This window comes from Mixophyes fleayi, chromosome 9, assembly GCF_038048845.1.
Source record: "Mixophyes fleayi isolate aMixFle1 chromosome 9, aMixFle1.hap1, whole genome shotgun sequence".
Classification (NCBI taxonomy): Eukaryota; Metazoa; Chordata; class Amphibia; order Anura; family Limnodynastidae; genus Mixophyes; species Mixophyes fleayi.
In genome coordinates, this window is record NC_134410.1 from 109716619 (window position 1) to 109736917 (window position 20299).

Below are 20299 nucleotides of genomic sequence, written 5' to 3' on the forward strand. Positions count from 1 at the left end.
GCATCTCTTCAAAGGTCCTACCTGCTTTTCTAAAAATGGGACGTTATTAGTTTGTAGTGTACAGTGACTCTATTAATGGAACGCTGGTATTTGAAACTAAGTTTTCCAACCTTAGAAAAGATGCCCTTCTAACTCATAAATCTGTTCATGATCCTAGTGCCCCAGTGTCACACAGTGATGCACACAGCCAGCTGTCTTACTAGCTGAAAAGCAGAGCTACAAAAATGAATATCAGTTATATAAGGAATCACTTGCATGTCTTCATCCACAATTCATTAAATAAGGAATAAAGTCCAGTTTATTTTTTTCTGAAGCAATGCTATTTTACATAGATATAGATAGATAGATAGCTATAGATAGTTTACATATATAGAGAGAGAGAGAGAGAGAGAGAGACATGTAGATAGATATAGATAGTTTATATACATATACATATATATATCATTTTTATATATATATATATATATATATATATATATATATATATATATATATATAGATATGGATTGTTTTTTTATATATATATATATATATATATATATATATATATATATATATATATATATAAAGAGAGAGAAAGAGAGAGATAGTTATATAGAGATAAATAGATATATAGATTGATATAGAGAGTTATATATAGATAGATAGTTATAGATAGATATAAATAGTTATAGATAGTTATATATGTAGATATATATATATAGTTATATAAATAAATATATATATATATATATATATATATATATATATATAGTTATATAGATAGATTTATAGATAGTTATAGATAGATAGAAGTATACATATATATAGATAGTTAAATATATAAATATATACAGTGCTTTTTTTGTCATAGAACTCACTGGAACTGAGTTCCGGCACCTTTTTTGACTGATTTTCCAAGTTTTTAAAGTAACTTTTGAACATTTGATGTTTGGTCCACGTGGACTTGAATCGCCCTGTCGAGCGTAGCAGGTTGGCGGCAAAATCATTGAAACGGTGCATGCGGGCTGCTTGTGTGTCGAGTCCGATGCATGCGTACATCGTCCGCGCTGGTTGTGATGGCACTGCCCAGCTTGTGGCACTGCTCAGCTTGTGATTGGTCGTGTGGTCGCGCACTGAGAGCTTAATGTGGCCGGCGACCGTTATGTTTCGTTACACAACTGACATGTGTGGGTGTGTGTACAGTGATTGACTACGTGATGTGAGTTCTGGGCTGGCACCTTTTTTCTTACAAAAAAAGCACTGGATATATATATATATATATATATATATATATATATATATAGTGATATATAGATATATAATGATATAGATAGTTATATATATATAGATATATATAGTTATATAATCATAGAGAGAGAGAGATTACAATAAAAACCTATTGTGCGCTCCTATTAGTTATAATACAATAGTCCCGGCATTAATATAGATATATCCACAGCTTCTCTGGCAACGGTCCTCAGCCACCAAATATGACCTATGATAATGTATCAGGAAAACAGAAGAAAGAGCAAGAGAGTGTATGTTGTATAGTATGTTATGTTGCAGCAATCAGCTCAAATAATGCCAATAAATATGTCAACTTAGCCATAAAAAAGGGCTTATCTAAAACATGCAATTCTCTCTTTTCCAACGATTTCCAGGCAGTCTGTCTGTAGATCTTATTTCTTATGTATGGTCCAATAAGAGAATTTCATCCTCAAAAGGTAACACTGTTGACCTAAGTAAATAACAAGCCTCAAGCCTGTTGTGTTATATATAATGTTGGCGTTTTTAACCATATATAAAATACATTTTTAATAAAAGGTCCATACATGTATTGGCCACTGGGTGGCTTGTTATTTTCTTGGGTGAGCTGGGTGAGCTACTTCTGTCCATCACCACTAGTAATCACTTACACCTGCCCTGCAGCTGGTGCAAGTGATACTGCTAAAAACACCTATCTAAGAGATGCTGACTATAATCCCTACTATGCTTGTTGCAGATTCTCTGTATGGTGTTTTACTCCCTATGTAATGCGGAATGTAACATAATAACTGAATATTAAAAAATAATCTCTTGAGTTTATGTGCCGTCTACAATGGAATCTAAAGGGGAAGCAATGTCCCCTTACATCTGAATGCCAAAGCTGTAACTGTAGTCTCTTATGTCACTGTTTTATTCACTATTGGGAGTGGCGTTAATGAGTTAATGAGCACAACAAAGTTCCACTACTAGGAATGTATTTACTAAAATGTGGGTTTGAAAAAGTGGAGATTTTGCCAATCAGATTCCAGCTGTCATTTTGTAGAATGTACTAAATAAATGAAAGCTAGAATCTGATTGGTTGCTATAGGCAACATCTCCACTTTTTCAAACCTGCAGTTTAGTAAATATAACCCCCAGTCTCCCTCTGTCTACCCCTTTCTGTCACTCAGAGTATATTTTATTAATTTCCCATTTGTTAAACTCTAAACAGTGAAGTGCATGACATTATTTATTGTTTTTATTTTAAATTAATAATTTTATTTATTTATTTATTTTAGAAAATTATTAATTAAGTACATCACTTTCTTTCAAAATGACTTGTGCATCAGTTTTCATAAATGCCTTTGTTGCTATTAATAATGAGTATTCAGAACAGTTTCTTATATTGAAGAAAAGTGTAATTCACCCAGCTCTAGAAAACACTAATGTGTTGCCTATTTCAATAAAACTTATAGTGCTTTTCATCTATGATTAAAAAATTAAAGTGTTTCCCTCTAGAATGTAAAATGTATCGCACAAATACTCTTACTTTCCGCATTCCATTTTTATTCTATATTTTTTTTATCACAGTCAAAAAGAAATCTAATCTGTTATCCAGTTGTAAGTAGATCTATTTTAAAGTTGTTAATTCATTTAATTTATTCAGAGCTTTCCGATCCTGAGCTCAGTGAAAAACAACCCGGCCTTAAAGGAGTAGATTGATTGCAAATGTTTCTTTCAACATGTGAGAATTCTGAGTCTTCCTAAATGATGTGGGTTATTTTTACTTGCGATGAATGGGTGTACCAATAAGGCAATACGAGGACACCTTCCTTAAGTGGAGTGAGCTGAGTAAGCACAGGGGCTGCCTATATAAACATTGTAAGAGGGTCTCCAGTTGGTCACCTCTCAGCTGGTGGTGAGTAGTACTAGTGTTTTTATATTGTGTGTGTGAGACAGTACAAATGTATACAGTCTTATGCAGTGCCTTATATGGGACGGCATAAGACTATAGTGGTGCTTAGAAAATCATAGCGGTGCATAAAAAAATCATATAAAATCATAGTGGTGCTTAGAAAATTATAGCAGTGATTAGAAAATCATAGAAAATCATAGTGGTGCTTAGAAAATCATATAAAATCATAGCGGTGCATAGAAAATCATAGAAAATCATAGCGGTGGTTAGAAAATCATATAAAATCATAGCAGTGATTAGAAAATCATATAAAATCATAGCGGTGGTTAGAAAATCATATAAAATCATAGCAGTGATTAGAAAATCATATAAAATCATAGCAGTGATTAGAAAATCATATAAAATCATAGCGGTGGTTAGAAAATCATATAAAATCATAGCAGTGATTAGAAAATCAGAGAAAATCATAGTAGTGCTTAGAAATACATTGAATAATAATATTTTGTCTGTGAATAATAATACTATTTTGTCTGTTTGCTTTTCCTTTTCAGAGAGACATCATATTCTTCCATCCCGGGCTATACTAAAAAGTAAGTGGAAATACATTAAATTATACAGCAAGAAAAGCTGTTGGTCATTACACCGGTTTACATTGCATTAGAAAAAAAAGAGTGTACACTTAAAAATGATATAAAAATAAAAAAAGCAATCGGAAAAATTGATTGACACAATGTGTTTTAAAAAGCATACCTTTAGTAAAAAACACAAACCGAAAGATCTTTAAAATTACGTGAACAGGATAATAGAGACAGAAAGGTTTTCATTTCGTCTCTCGCACAGTAAGCCTGTTTAGTCTGTGCCAATTCTGACTTTCAAATCAATACATCATTACATGTAATATATGTGTATAAGATGATCCTAATAGTTTACAGCACTGCATGATATGTTGGCAGGGCCGGATTAACCCTAGGGCTAACTGGGCTACAGCCCAGGGGCCCCGGGTATCCAGGGGGCCCTTGAAAGTGCTCAGCGGCAGTATTGATCGGTTGGGGGCGCCCGCGTCCTGATCAATGCTGCTGAGCACTTTAAATGCGGTCCTTCCCCGGCGCGCTGTAGACTCCTTACTGAGGAGATCTCGTGAGTCTCACTCTCACGAGATCTCCTCAGTAAAGAGCGTACAGTGTGCCGGGGAAGGACCGCAATGCCAGGAGAAGGAGGTAAGTGCCTTGGGGGAGGCTCAGCTCACCGGGGGGGTGGCTCAGATATCGGGGAGGGGGGCCCTCACGGGGGAATGGAGGTCCCCTTAGCCCAGGGGCCTCCATTCCCTTAATCCGGCCCTGTATGTTGGTGCACTAGTAGTAGTGTTAATAATTTGACACTCAATTCAAAAGATCTTGGTTCTACATTGGGTTGTTAAATTCCATGACTTTAGTTTTAGGAAGAGGGGGGACAAAGGCTACTAAACCAGTATCCAGACTTGTTTATTTTCTATGGTGTATTACTCTAAAAAGAAGCCTGGGTTATATCTGAAAAGTGTCACAGGAGGTGTATCTAGGTCAGGGGCAAGTGCAGGATTTGTAGAGGGGGGGTTTCCACACCACAACACCAGTGGGCGTGACCAGCATGCATGGGGCGTGGTTATAATATTAGACAGTGCTTGGCTGCTCTCCAACTCTTCCTATCCCTATAATATACATGGGCAATGCTGCGTGCACTACTGTTAGGTGCAAGCAGCTCTCCCTTTTCAAGCAGAGCTGTGTGAAGCAGGGGCAGGGTCCAGCCACCTCAATTATACAGTGCCCCAGGCTTGGAGGGGGGTTTCCAGGCACTAGGAACCCCCACCTCGGGTTGCCTATGTAGGTAGAGCAATTAATAAAAGGTAACAAAGGATGTTGTAGGTTACAGCATAGTAAAAACAGCAAAAATAGCTTCCTAGTTGATAAAGGGAAACCTGTGCTCTCTTGAGAGCCACAACCTTCCTCTATGTACACACTCCCAGCACATGGTACTGGTAGCAGGATGAAGTCCATGTTGAAGACAGCATAACACTTATAGAGACATTTATAGGGACACAAATTTCCTGTAATAGATATTTAAAACTTGGGTCTGTCCCTGGAATTTAGGAACAGGTGACAACTATGCAATCATCTGCTAAATGTTTTTAAAAAAAATATATTGCCTTGTACACGTATACTAAAATAAATTGGGATGATATACACTATTTCTAATCCTATTTTATATATATATATATATATATATATTCTTAATGTTTAGAATAAGATACCATCTAACCTCAGATCTCTTTATAATATCAATTATTTAACATAGGAGCTGCCATAGCACTCAAAATGTTATTAGAACACCAATTCTGTGGACTGAGGGTGTTTCATATCAGTTTACTAGCAACTAGTGACATCACTGCCATCAATAACAGTATACCGGCCAATCGCACTAAATAAACTCCGTTCAGGGGGTAAATGTATCAAGCTGAGAGTTTTCCGGCGGGTTTGAAAAGTGGAGATGTTGCCTATAGCAACCAATCAGATTCTAGCTGTCATTTTGTAGAATGTACTAAATAAATGATAGCTAGAATCTGATTGGTTTTTCAAACACACCGAAAAACTCTCAGCTTGATACATTTACCCCCAGATCTATTTTTCGCCATTTACACTGTAACATTATAGAAATGTTTAAGGCAGTATTAAGTAAATGTGCTCTGATTTATATCAGCTGCAATTAAATCCCCTCAACATAATCTGTTCCAGAAACCAGCAACCATGGGTGACGGTGATATGGCAGTTTTCGGCGAGGCCGCCCAGTTTCTCCGTAAGAGTGAGAAAGAGAGACTGGAGGCTCAGAACAAGCCTTTTGATGCCAAGAACACCTGCTACGTGGATGACCAGAAGGAACTCTACGTGAAAGGTTTAGTCACTGCTCGGGAAGATGGAAAACTCACCGTCAAAACCGACGATGGAAGGGTAATGATAATAATATAGCTACAAATTACTTTCCAAATTGAAAATTGTTTTTGCCATAATTTAAACGGAATTGTTTTCTTTTCAGACTGTAACTGTAAAAGAAGCTCAAGTTTACCCCCAAAATCCCCCCAAGTATGACAAAATTGAAGACATGGCCATGATGACTCACCTGAATGAGGCCTCTGTGCTGTATAACCTCAAAGAACGTTACGCAGCCTGGATGATTTACGTAAGTCTGAACTCGTATGCTGAGTGCAATGTTGATTTAAATTTCTTGATCCACAGAATTAAAGAAACATTCCATATTGGCACCGTTGCATAACCAAATAACTGTCCCTTAGAAACTCATTAAACTAAAACAATCCATTTACCTTTCTACCTACATATTCACTGTTTGGGAAAAATATATACTCGCATTCAAAACTGACATGGCAACATTAGCTAAAGCCGTGACGTAACCTGGAGAACAGATCTCAATAAAACATTGATTTATTGCTGATTCTACTTCTATTACTAACATACATCATCACTATTTATTTATATAGCGCCACTAATTCCGCAGCGCTGTACAGAGAACTCACTCACATCAGTCCCTGCCCCTTAGGGGCTTACAGTCTAAATTCCCTAACATACTCAACAGACTAGGGTCAATTTTGGTAGCAGCCAATTAACCTACTAGTATGTTCTTGGAGTATGGGAGGAAACTGGAGCACCTGGAGGAAACCCACGCAAATACGGGGAGAACATACAAACTCCACACAGATAAGGCCATGGTTGGTAATTGAACTCATGACCCCAGTGCTGTGAGGCAAAAGTGCTAACCACTGAGCCACCGTGCTGCCCATACATGAAACCAGGCGCGGGCTGGGATATATCAGCCCGAGGGGCAGACAGGCGGCCACATCACATGACACGCGATGCAGCCCCGTCCAATCATTAGATTTTGCAATCTAATAGCGGCCGGCTCTAACAGCGCAAAGGATGAGCGGCCTGGGGGACCGATGCCCCCCTGCCACCCCGCCCCTGCATGAAACACAATAATCAGCACTAACACAGGTATCATGGACACACTGTAGCCAGTTGGATTTAATGAGAATGCAGACCTAGAACATACATAATTTTCCCAGATCTTAGATTGCTTGTTGTTCTGGTATGTCTTCAAAACAAGTAACGCATTCTGTTTAGTTGAAGGATTTTTTAGAGCATGCATCTGTTAATATCAGTCGCAATGAAGAAGTGGAACAGTGGAACAAATTGCATTAGTAATAATCCATAATCCTTTGATACATTGCAGACCTACTCTGGGCTCTTCTGTGCCACTGTCAACCCCTACAAGTGGCTGCCAGTGTACAACCCAGAGGTTGTTGCCGGCTACAGAGGCAAGAAGCGTATGGAAGCCCCACCACACATCTTCTCCATCTCTGATAACGCCTATCAGTTCATGTTAACAGGTACATACATAGTATTGTGCTAACTGATGCTAGATAGACATTATATTCAGTGACCACATTTTAATAATTTGTAATAAATACACATCTTCTTTTGGCAGATCGTGAAAATCAGTCTGTCCTGATTACGTAAGTAACTCTTCCTATATGTTGGTTAATCTTTTTATTATTATTATTATTATTATTATTATTATTATTATTATTATTATATTATATTGTTCTTGTATTGCTATTTATGTATGTTTATCTCTCTTTTACCTCCAGTGGAGAATCTGGAGCTGGAAAGACTGTAAACACCAAGCGTGTCATCCAGTACTTTGCCACAATTGCAGCTATTGGAGACTCTGGTAAAAAGAAGGAAGTCAGCAACAGCTTGCAGGTAAATACTTCCAGGCAGACGTTGAGCTTGGATGTGATGTGGCTAATAGCTAATTGAATGAATATACAGTACATCATATGTAGATGATTCCAACAATTTTACATAACGCAAAGGAAGTGCAGTGTTTGTCAGAATAGGATAGGACATCAACTTTCCTTACCTGTCTTCCTGTACCTATGTATTCAAACAGCTAGATTTTACAGGAGAATTCATCATATTTGCTTAAACCAAAAAGATATGTGTCACCTTTTATAAAAAAAAACAAAAGATCTTCCTAAACAAAGTTTATCATTTATATAAGGGCTCATGTCTTTTCTTCACACATTTATACAAGAAAATCCTAAAACATTCATTTGATAGTAAAGATGCTAATCGCCCTTATATATATATTTGACAGGGTACTCTGGAGGATCAAATTATCCAGGCTAACCCTCTGCTGGAAGCCTTCGGTAATGCCAAGACTGTGAGAAATGACAACTCCTCTCGTTTTGTAAGTATTCTTAAAAATGTTTTCTTTTCTGTTGTAAGTGTTATAATTTGGTACTGTGACCATGATTTCTGAGTTATTTCTGTCATGTTTAGGGTAAATTTATTAGAATCCACTTTGGAACAACTGGAAAACTGTCTTCAGCTGATATTGAAACATGTAAGATGAATATATAGTATAATACCTGCTTCAAGTTGTAGATTGTTATATGTCTTTATGTGCTCATTACATTTTATATTTACAGATCTGCTGGAGAAGTCCAGAGTAACATTCCAGCTTTCAGCTGAGAGAAGCTACCACATCTTCTACCAGATCATGACCAACAAGAAACCAGAGATTGTTGGTACGTTCACTTTTATTTACCACAATATATGAGGAAATGATGCCACCTGCAAACTGTATGGATGTTAGTCTAACACATAGCGCATATTCCTACTATAGTACATTAAAGACTATGGGTCTCATTTAATGAAGGAGCAAATCAAAAAAGGAGCACATATGCACCAAGGCAAAACCATGTTGTACTGCAAGGGGGGATTTAAAATGTGCGCACAGATTTAGAGATAGGAGGAGGAGTTTCCTAGATCCAGTCACTGTATAATATATATTATGTGTGATGTTGTCTGATTGGATTATGTTCTTGTTTAGAGATGCTTCTTATCACCACCAACCCCTACGACTACCCCTCAATCAGTCAGGGTGAGATTGCTGTAAAGAGTATTGATGATGTGGAAGAGTTCATAGCCACCGATGTAAGTACATAAGATATTTAGAATATAGAGCTTTTGTTTTAAATCAGTTATCGCTGCTGGATATGTTTCCATGGTTGGACACTGTTATTGGCTCAGTATTAATGTATTATTATCCAACAGACCGCCATTGACGTCCTGGGATTCAATCCAGAAGAGAAGGTCGGCATCTACAAAATGACCGGCGCTGTCATGCACCATGGCAACATGAAGTTCAAGCAGAAGCAGAGGGAGGAGCAGGCCGAGCCAGACGGCACCGAGGGTTTGTACTTATTTTCAATGAGCACTTAGTTGTCCTAGGCTAGGACAATTATAAACATTTCTCATCCATCATTTTGTATCACTGATTTTAAGCTGTATGTTCTATCTCTAGTTGCTGACAAGATCGCCTACTTGATGGGTCTGAACTCTGCTGATTTGCTGAAGGCTTTGTGCTACCCAAGAGTGAAGGTCGGCAATGAGTTTGTCACCAAGGGACAGACTGTGCCACAGGTACATTAAGAACATAAACAAGACAGGGGTACAATGGACACATTTATTTTCACCAGTCTGTTAACAAATGGTTGTGATCTCATCTTCAGGTCAACAACTCTGTAGGTGCCCTCTGCAAGTCTGTCTTTGAGAAACTCTTCTTGTGGATGGTCACCCGTATCAACCAACAGCTGGACACCAAACAGGCCAGACAGTACTACATTGGTGTGCTGGATATTGCTGGATTTGAAATCTTTGATGTAAGCCTTTGACTTGTTCTAACCTTGTGATTTACGCCAGTCGTACCGCAGTCCTTAATTTCCATTCTGCTACTTACAGTTCAACAGCTTGGAACAGCTCTGCATCAACTTCACCAATGAGAAGCTGCAGCAGTTCTTCAACCACCACATGTTCGTCCTGGAACAGGAGGAATACAAAAAGGAAGGTATTGACTGGGAGTTCATTGACTTTGGTATGGATCTGGCTGCCTGCATTGAGCTCATTGAGAAGGTAAGGTCACATAGACTAATTAAGTTAGACCTTGAAAGTCAATGACATGGTATTCTGGAACTCACCAACTTCGCAATTATTCTTTCAGCCCATGGGTATCTTCTCCATCCTTGAAGAGGAGTGCATGTTCCCCAAATCCACTGACACATCCTTCAAGAACAAGCTGTATGAACAGCATCTGGGCAAGTGCAAGAACTTTGAGAAGCCCAAGCCTGGCAAAGGAAAGGCTGAAGCCCACTTCTCTCTGGTGCATTATGCTGGTACTGTGGATTACAACATCTCTGGCTGGCTCGATAAGAATAAGGACCCTCTGAACGAATCTGTTATCCAGCTCTACCAGAAGTCTTCCGTTAAACTGTTGGCCTTCCTCTACTCCGCTCACAATAATCCTGATGGTGAGTATTTTTCTGTAATCTTTCTGGCTAAATGTTTTTTTCTTTTCTTAATAATGAATATTGCTGTGATCTAAATTACATTATTTTTTACAAACAGAGGCTAGCAGTGGTGGTGGCAAAGGAGGAAAGAAGAAGAAGGGATCCTCTTTCCAGACTGTGTCTTGTCTGTTCAGGGTCAGTAGAATTTTCAATCTGCATAAAGTGTACGGTGTTCATAATTTGTAATTATGTTTTTACTGATTATTTGTATAGTGCAACCATATAACACAGCTCCGCAAATTCACATCAGTCCCTGCCACATTGGAGTTTACTGTCTAAATTCCTACCACATAAACACATAGTAGACTAGGGTCAATTTTTGTCAGTAGCCAATTAACCTATCAGTATGTGTTTTGGAGTGTGGGAGGAAACAGAAGCACCCAGTGAAAATCCATGCAAACCGAGGGAGAACATACAAACGTAAAATAAATAGGGGCCATATTCAAAGCCATGGCCTGTGCTATTGTGATTCCCATATCTCTATTTATATGTGATAAACAGATATATCCTGTTCAACATGCAGTTCATTATGTTTACTTTGTGACTGCTGCAGGAAAACTTGAACAAGCTGATGACCAACTTGAGAAGCACCCACCCTCACTTTGTGCGTTGTCTGATTCCCAATGAGACTAAGACCCCAGGTATAGTATTAATCTTCTATTTTTTTCTTTTATGTAAAAAAAACATTCAGACCTGATTGAAACTGATGATCTATCTTATAACAAAATGACTTCTATACTGACAGGTATCATGGATAACCACCTGATCATCCACCAGTTGAGATGTAACGGTGTATTGGAAGGTATCAGAATCTGCAGAAAGGGATTTCCAAGCAGAATCCTCTACGCTGACTTTAAGCAACGGTAAATTTCCTTTCTCACTTTAGTACTTTTCATATGAGCGTTGAACATAATTTAACATTCGTTATTATTACTACTGAGATATTAATGGTGCATTTTGTTGTATAAAAGTTTAAGTAACTGTACGAAAAGCAGTAGTCGTAAGTCGCTAAAACATATTTCACTAATTTAGAAAAAATTTTAGTACCCATCACAATTAGCAAATTACTTATACATTTAGAAACTTGTGAAACTGGCTAATATCCTTCTCACGCTTTATTTTGCTAGTTACAAGGTGCTGAATGCCAGCGCAATTCCAGATGGACAGTTTATAGACAGCAAGAAGGCGTCTGAGAAATTGTTGGGCTCAATTGATGTTGATCACACTCAGTACAAATTTGGACATACTAAGGTACACAAACAATACCTATCAGACATTTTGGTAAATCTATCCTTTTGTCTTCTTTGGACATTAATTAATATTTTTTTTTTCTCTTACTGAAGGTGTTCTTCAAAGCTGGTCTCCTGGGTACCCTGGAAGAGATGAGAGATGAAAAGTTGGCCCAACTGATCACCCGTACTCAGGCTCTTTGCCGAGCTTACTTAATGAGAGTTGAGTTTAAGAAGATGATGGAGAGAAGGTAACATTGATGTTTTGTTGCATAAATACTCTAGATCAGGGTTTCCCAAACCTGGGGCACAGTTGCATTCATTGCTGACTGACACATTGTAACATACACAGATGTCCTAATTATTCCACTTGTCACCTGGAAAACCTGCACTGCTAGGGGGCTCTGAGGACAAGGTTTGGGAAACTCTGCTCTAGATATTAATCAGTTTTACAAAACAAAAACTTACATTACATCCATTTCTCAAACAGGGAGGCACTATTTGTCATCCAGTACAATATCAGATCCTTCATGAACGTCAAACATTGGCCATGGATGAAGCTGTACTTCAAGATTAAGCCACTTTTGCAAAGTGCTGAAAATGAGAAGGAGATGGCAAACATAAAGGAGGAGTTTGAGAAGACCAAAGAAGCTCTGGTCAAGGCAGAAGCCAAGAAGAAGGAGCTAGAGGAGAAATTGAATGCCCTGGTGCAAGAGAAGAATGAATTGCTACTTCAATCACAGTCGGTAGGAAGCTTTACATACAAGTTTAATTTAAAAATATGTTTATATCATATCAACACAAAAACATAGTTGGCTGATGTGCATATTAACTTCTTTAGGAATCTGAAACTCTGGCTGATGCCGAGGAGAGATGTGAAGGTCTTATCAAGAATAAGATCCAATTGGAATCAAAGATCAAGGAGATCACTGAGAGGCTTGAAGATGAGGAAGAAAGCAATGCTGAGCTCACAGCCAAGAAAAGAAAACTGGAGGATGAATGTTCTGAACTTAAGAAAGACATTGATGACTTAGAACTTACATTGGCTAAAGTAGAAAAGGAAAAACATGCCACAGAAAACAAGGTATAGTCAACAGAAATGACATCCCGCACCTTCAATACACTGCACAACAGAATGTTTTAAGCTAATCTTTCTCTTTTTTTTCTAGGTTAAAAACCTAACTGAAGAATTGGCAACTCTCGATGAAAGTGTATCCAAAGTCACAAAGGAGAAGAAGGCTCTACAGGAAGCTCACCAACAAACACTTGATGACCTCCAAGCTGAAGAAGACAAAGTCAATTCTTTGACCAAAGCCAAAACAAAGCTGGAACAGCAAGTAGATGATGTAAGTAATTGAAAAAATAAATGCATTTTAATCATCCTACATGGAAGAATCTTCATCTACAATAAGGAAATTAAATATATATTATCTATGTAGCTGGAAGGTTCCCTGGAACAAGAAAAGAAACTTCGTCTTGATCTTGAGAGAGCCAAGAGGAAGCTTGAAGGTGACCTTAAACTGTCTCAGGAAACAGTCATGGATCTTGAAAATGAGAAACAGCAAACAGATGAAAAATTGAAAAAGTTGGTATTTCCAATTTTATTTTTCAATGACAGAGGATTTTATGAAACTGATGGGGACATTGTCTAACCTATATTTTTGGCATCTACAGGAAGGAATTTGAAATTAGCCAGCTCCAAGGAAAGATAGAGGATGAGCAGTCACTGGGATCACAACTGCAGAAGAAGATCAAGGAACTGCAGGTACAGCAGTGACTGATAGAATCATGTCTTAATCCTGTAGATTACATATATTTTTAAATGTAATAATCAACTACTCTTTTCTAGGCTCGTATTGAAGAACTTGAGGAGGAAATCGAAGCTGAACGGGCAGCTCGTGCCAAGGTTGAAAAACAAAGGGCCGATCTCTCCAGGGAACTCGAGGAAATTAGTGAAAGACTTGAAGAGGCTGGAGGTGCAACATCTGCCCAGGTTGAGGTGAATAAGAAGCGTGAAGCTGAGTTCCAGAAATTAAGACGTGACCTGGAAGAATCCACCCTTCAGAGTGAAGCTATAGCTGCTGCTCTGCGCAAGAAGCATGCTGACAGTGTTGCTGAGCTTGGGGAACAGATTGATAACCTGCAGCGTGTCAAACAAAAACTAGAAAAGGAGAAGAGCGAGCTAAAGATGGAGGTTGATGACCTTGCCAGCAACCTGGAGAGCATCTCTAAATCCAAGGTAATTTAACCTTGATATCTTTTGATTTATTATTATTCTCCTTCAAGGATGAAAATAATAACATAAATATCTGTTCCTGAAGGCCAATCTTGAGAAAGTGAACCGTGTTCTTGAGGACCAACTCAGTGAAGTGAAGGCCAAGGATGATCAGCATCAACGTTTGATTAATGACCTCTCTACCCAAAAGGCTCGTTTCCAGACTGAGAATGGTACATTGAAATATTATCATTATTATTAATAACAGTAGTAAGGTAACATGTCATTTACAATTACAGTAGCAAAAAAACCCAAGCCACAGCCACCCAAACAGTAACATGTTGAATGTAATCATCTAGCTCATGATTTACATTACAGAATACGTACAATACATTCTAATGAGTGCCTTTTTATATTGTACATAATCAGTGAAAAATAGTTAAAAGGTCATTTTTCTTTCAAAGTTGTGTTTTTCAAATAAACACGCTCTTTTTAATCTGTATTACATTGATTCTTTTTTAAATCCAGGTGAGCTGTCTCGTCAGGTTGAAGAGAAGGAATCTCTAATTTCTCAGCTCTCCAGAGGAAAGCAGGGATTCACCCAGCAGGTTGAGGAACTCAAGAGACAACTTGAGGAGGAATCAAAGGTAATAATTCAGTGTTGTACACATATCTTTCGAAATATTTAACATGAAACTATCCATATTTCAACAAGCAAATCTGTAAATTTCAGGCTAAGAATGCCCTTGCCCACGCCCTGCAATCTTCCCGCCATGACAATGACTTGCTCCGTGAGCAATATGAAGAGGAACAGGAAGCCAAGGCTGAGCTACAGCGATCTTTGTCTAAAGCTAATGGTGAAGTTGCCCAATGGAGGACCAAATATGAAACTGATGCCATTCAGCGCACAGAGGAGCTGGAAGAGGCCAAGTACGTTCTAACCCAGCAAACTTGAATAATATGCAAATTCTGAACACTTGGATGTTTAAAAAAAGGTTTTCAATGCAATTACAGGAAGAAATTGGCTCAGCGCTTGCAGGATGCTGAGGAACAAGTGGAGGCTGTGAACTCCAAATCTGCCTCCTTGGAAAAGACCAAGCAGAGGCTGCAGGCTGAGGTGGAGGACCTTATGGTCGATGTGGAGAGAGCAAACAGTGCAGCTGCTGCTCTTGATAAGAAGCAGAGGAACTTCGATAAGGTAGACATGTAAATCCACCACTGTGGTAATATTATGACTTACATGCGAACTGTGCAGTTTGTACATTTGTTATTATTCATCTTAATAGGTCCTAGTAGAATGGAAGCAGAAATACGAGGAGGGTCAGGCTGAACTGGAGGCTGCTCAGAAAGAGGCCCGCAGCTTGAGCACTGAGACCTTCAAGCTGAAGAATGCTTATGAAGAGGCTCTGGAACATGTTGAAACCCTGAAACGCGAAAACAAGAATTTGCAACGTATGTTTATTTCTTAAAAACGAAAGCTAGTTACTTTATACATTATGAACTGTTGATTTCCTACAACTTTAATATATATTTATCATATAAAAACAAAATGGCTCATATTTTACTTATCAACAGACTTATATTTGAATAATCTAAGATTTTACTGGAGCATTAATTAACGTTAACTATATGTGATCTAAATATTTGTTTGGTTATCTCTTTTACAGAGGAGATTTCAGATCTGACTGAACAGATTGGTGAGACTGGAAAATCTATTAATGAACTAGAGAAGGCCAAGAAGCAGACTGAGCAGGAAAAGGGTGACCTACAGGCTGCCCTGGAGGAAGCTGAGGTATGGGACTAGACCTGTCTTCTGCAGAGTTTTTGGATATACTCATAATAATATTGTAGTTTTAATTTTTGTTATTATTATTTAATAAAGTTTTTCTTTATTTTTTTAAAGGGATCCTTGGAACATGAAGAAGCCAAGATCCTGCGTGTCCAGCTTGAGCTGAACCAGATCAAATCTGAGGTGGACAGGAAGATTGCAGAGAAGGACGAGGAGATCGATCAGCTGAAGAGAAACAGCCAGAGATCCATTGACACCATTCAGAGCACATTGGACTCTGAAATCAGGAGCAGAAACGATGCTATGAGACTGAAGAAGAAGATGGAAGGAGACTTGAATGAACTTGAGATCCAGCTCAGCCATGCCAACCGCCAGGCTGCAGAGGCACAGAAACAACTCAGAAACGTGCAGACACAACTGAAGGTATTCCTTACATAAAGCATCATCTGACATGTAGCTTAGTGTTCACAATATACAAGTTACTGAACAAACAATTCAGCACTTTTAATTTAGAGTTTTTGAAAATCTACATCTATGAATGTGGTTACATTCTGTGTTCTTATACATTATTCTACTCTGCTTGGTGATACAATTGACACACTGTCATCTCATCCGTATAATTGCTTAATTAACAGCTAAATAGTAACAAATTAGTGATATATGAAATTAAATATTATAATCATTGTCCGATAGGATGCCCAACTGCAACTGGATGATGCCCTGAGGGCCCAGGAGGATCTGAAGGAACAGGTTGCCGTGATTGAACGTAGAAATAACCTGCAACAGGCTGAAATTGAGGAGAACAGAGCTGCCCTGGAACAGACAGAGAGATCTCGCAAGATCGCAGAACAGGAACTTCTGGATGCCAATGAACGTGGTCAGCTGTTCCACTCCCAGGTAAGATCAGTTACTGATCATCACTGGAGGGGGATTAATTCAATTTATTCAGATCATGTAATAAATTACACTTTTCCTCCCTCAGAACACCAGCCTCATCAACAGCAAGAAGAAACTGGAAAGCGATATTGCTCAGCTCCAGAACGAAGTTGAGGAAGCAGTCCAGGAATCTAGAAATGCTGAAGAGAAAGCCAAGAAGGCCATCACAGATGTATGTGTTCTCTTTCTTGCTACCATTAAGCAACAATGTTGTTTTTTTAGTTAATACCCCAACTTAATAATTCTTGATTTTTATTTAAGGCTGCACTCATGGCAGAGGAGCTGAAGAAAGAGCAGGACACCAGCGCCCACTTAGAAAGAATGAAAAAGAACCTTGAACAGACAGTGAAGGACCTGCAGCATCGTCTGGATGAAGCTGAACAGCTGGCAATGAAGGGTGGCAAAAAGCAGCTCCAGAAACTGGAGTCCAGAGTATGTATAAAGATTGGTGAACAATATTAATGAATATATACATATTACATTTTAATAACAACACTGCTATCCACAGGTTCGTGAACTGGAAAATGAGCTGGAGAATGAACAAAAACGTGGCGTTGAGGCAATTAAAGGTGTTCGTAAATATGAGAGGAGAGTGAAGGAACTTACCTACCAGGTAAAGAACAACTAACTTGAATACAGATAATAAATCACTTTCTATTATAAGCAAAGTCAACTTTACAACATCTGAAGAACTTTGTGGATCCTGAGGCTGGTCATTCAGTTATCCTGTATTGAATTAAATTTTGTGGCTGTGCATATCAATTGAATAATAGTTATAACTGTTAATGAGAAAGCTGTAACTTAAATATAATTGGTAAATTATTATTCATCTCCTAGACTGAAGAAGACAGGAAGAACGTCCTGAGACTGCAGGATCTGGTTGACAAACTGCAACTGAAAGTCAAGGGCTACAAGAGACAGGCTGAGGAATCTGTAAGTGCAAACTGATTTTATATATAAGATATATATTTTAATTTATTTAATTACATTTTCCCAATTAAAAAATGGTGCAGGCGGAGAAAGTGGAAGTGATTTATGAAGAGGAGTAGGGGGAAAAGGGTAAGACTAACACATGTAAATAAATAAATCATAAGGGAATGAAGGGAACTAGTGGGACATTATTCATGAACCATTAAAAAACATAAAGCACTGTTTCAAATGCAAACATCTGTCAGCAACATTACAAGACATAAGATTAGCATTATAAATAATCAGGAAAATATCTTTAAAAAGAGCCTAATTATCTCAGTTTTCCTGGGTGTACATGTCTAAACACCTCTAGTTTATTGTCAGGAGGGTACTTCTCTAGGTAGTCTGTCTATTGGAGCGATAAGACCATGAGCCCCATGTCTGAGGACATTTGGGCAGAGTCTGAAAGAATACAAAATAGCTTTTTGCGGATCAAAATTTCATATAATTTTGCTTCCACAATAGATGGTGGCAATTCAGGAGTTGGGCAATTTTATACAATGGTCAGTTTTTCATATGATTGATAACATATAAGATATAAATTAGCTGACTGCATATCAAGTCAGATGGATAGCCGTAATAAGCCAGATAGTAACTTATCCACTTTACCCCATAACTGTCCAACAAAATATGATTAAATGAGCTCTATCAAAAATCCTCTAAAATACGAGGTGGATAATTTCAGATACAACTTATGGGGCTAGATTTACTAAACTGCGGGTTTGGAAAAGTGGAGATGTTGCCTATAGCAACCAATTAGATTCTAGCTTTCATTAATTTAGTGCGTTCTACAAAATGACAGCTAGAATCTGATTGGTTGCTATAGGCAACATCTCCACTTTTTCAAACCCGCAATTTAGTAAATATACCCCATGGAGTCTGTCAGTTGTTATATACTATACCTCCCTAACCCCAGTGCATGGAGAAATTCTAGACCGTTGTAAATATTTTCCCACTAATCATCATTTTTGTGCCTGATCAACTATTGGAACAGCCTTAGTTCTACAATATTATGGAATTATACTTTTAACTACAACACACCACAAAGCACCAATGTTTGAGGTTTTATTATGCACAGCGAGCTACAGTATCTTGCAATAAACTAGCAATAGCATCTCCCAAAGTTCAAAGACATGATTATGCGCCTTACTTCAAATCACTTTCTCTAGTGTCAAGGTCATCCTTGCACCACAGAAGGTAGGTTTATCTCCCCTACCTAGACCATCAGCTACCGCCCCAAACACTTCTATTACGGTCTTCTACGATGCCTGGAGCTTTTAACAGAAATATTCTCCACTTTAAATATAAATGTTACTAAATACCCTCCCTTCACAATAATAATACTTTTGTGAGGGTACCTCCATTCTCATTATGTAGTTGAGTCGCACAGCTTACATATTCTCAGTACATTTCCAGTCACCTTCTGCCTTGCTCAGCTGTCTCAATAAGAGGACCAATGCAGCATCTAGAATGACCACTGTGACAAAACTTCCCTACTATGGAGAGAGCTGAACAGTGATGAATGTGATTGACAGATGACCCAGCTATGTATAAGTGCTGGGACCCTGCTACATAGAGCAAACCATAGATAGGGTCCACAGGGAAAAGGCCTCTTCCAAACTTCTATTATTTGGAAGAGAGTGGATTAAGTAAAATTCATATTTCAAGTGTGAAACCCTTAAAGCAGTTTGTTAGCATGTATCTATAGAAAGTGTTTTACTCGCTAACAATGTCAGTGATGAACACCTATTATATAATAGACTTGTATATGACTTTAGATCTTGAATGAACTGGTATTTACGTCATAAACTTCTATTCCTATGTACTTCTAGTTCTAATAGTACTTAACAGAAATCCCTATAAGTTTAGGTTCATAGGATGAAGCAAGATAGAGTTTAGTACGGTTAAGTGCCAAGAACGACTTGTATGCAGATAGTTCCGTTGGACTAACCTTCTGTTATTGTCTATCTCTGTGTCTTAGGAGGAACAGGCCAATGCCCATCTGAGCCGCTTCAGGAAGGTACAACATGAACTTGAAGAGGCAGAGGAAAGGGCCGACATTGCAGAGTCCCAAGTGAACAAACTGAGGTCCAAAAGCCGTGATATTGGTGGAAAGGTAAAATAACTGGACTTGTGTTGTTATACTTGACTTTATATTTGATATATTTCATTCATATATCAATGTACAACTTTTTGTTTTACAGAAAGAGAGTGAGGAATGAACACTTCTGAACCTGAACGTTACAAGAGATGCTCACAAAATGTGACCTTCTTACGTAATTCCCTTCTTGTACCATTTCCCTTTTCCTTTTTACCTATGTTAAAATAAATATTTTGCAACTTTTACTTTGTTGTTCTTTTATTGCTATATCATAAGCAATCAATTCCTTCTATAATAATAGAAATATGTATATACATAAAATATGTTGACAATTCTTAGATACTAATACAGACATAGTTTGTATGGAATACCCCTGTCCATCAGATACCTATACACATGTGCATAATTTGCTTATTAGTCCTACTTAAGCCTTTGAAAAAAATTAGACATAATACTAAATAG

The 20299-nt window shown here is 38.0% G+C and overlaps 1 protein-coding gene across 2 annotated transcripts; it reads left to right on the forward strand.

The window, feature by feature from the left end:
* Window positions 1-5919: 5919 nt before the first annotated feature.
* Window positions 5920-20082, forward strand: LOC142100939 (myosin-4-like). Of its 2 annotated transcripts, XM_075184863.1 has the most exons (38): window positions 5920-6120; window positions 6206-6349; window positions 7415-7571; window positions 7670-7697; window positions 7833-7947; window positions 8345-8437; window positions 8530-8593; window positions 8679-8777; window positions 9083-9186; window positions 9307-9445; window positions 9557-9675; window positions 9765-9914; window positions 9994-10164; window positions 10253-10559; window positions 10657-10733; window positions 11152-11239; window positions 11344-11461; window positions 11726-11849; window positions 11942-12078; window positions 12318-12573; window positions 12669-12911; window positions 12997-13173; window positions 13267-13412; window positions 13502-13592; window positions 13677-14066; window positions 14149-14275; window positions 14571-14689; window positions 14776-14972; window positions 15057-15240; window positions 15329-15494; window positions 15710-15834; window positions 15946-16254; window positions 16525-16728; window positions 16814-16939; window positions 17029-17199; window positions 17276-17380; window positions 17605-17700; window positions 19718-19861. In XM_075184863.1, exons 1-38 carry the CDS (start codon window positions 5920-5922, stop codon window positions 19859-19861), a joined length of 5811 nt encoding a protein of 1936 aa, XP_075040964.1. The 2 variants fall into 2 exon arrangements, with proteins under 2 accessions (XP_075040964.1, XP_075040963.1); XM_075184862.1 differs by lacking the exons at window positions 5920-6120; window positions 6206-6349; window positions 7415-7571; ... (4 more) ...; window positions 8679-8777; window positions 9083-9186 and adding an exon at window positions 19941-20082 and having other exon boundaries at window positions 9313-9445; window positions 19718-19852.
* Window positions 20083-20299: the final 217 nt, after the last annotated feature.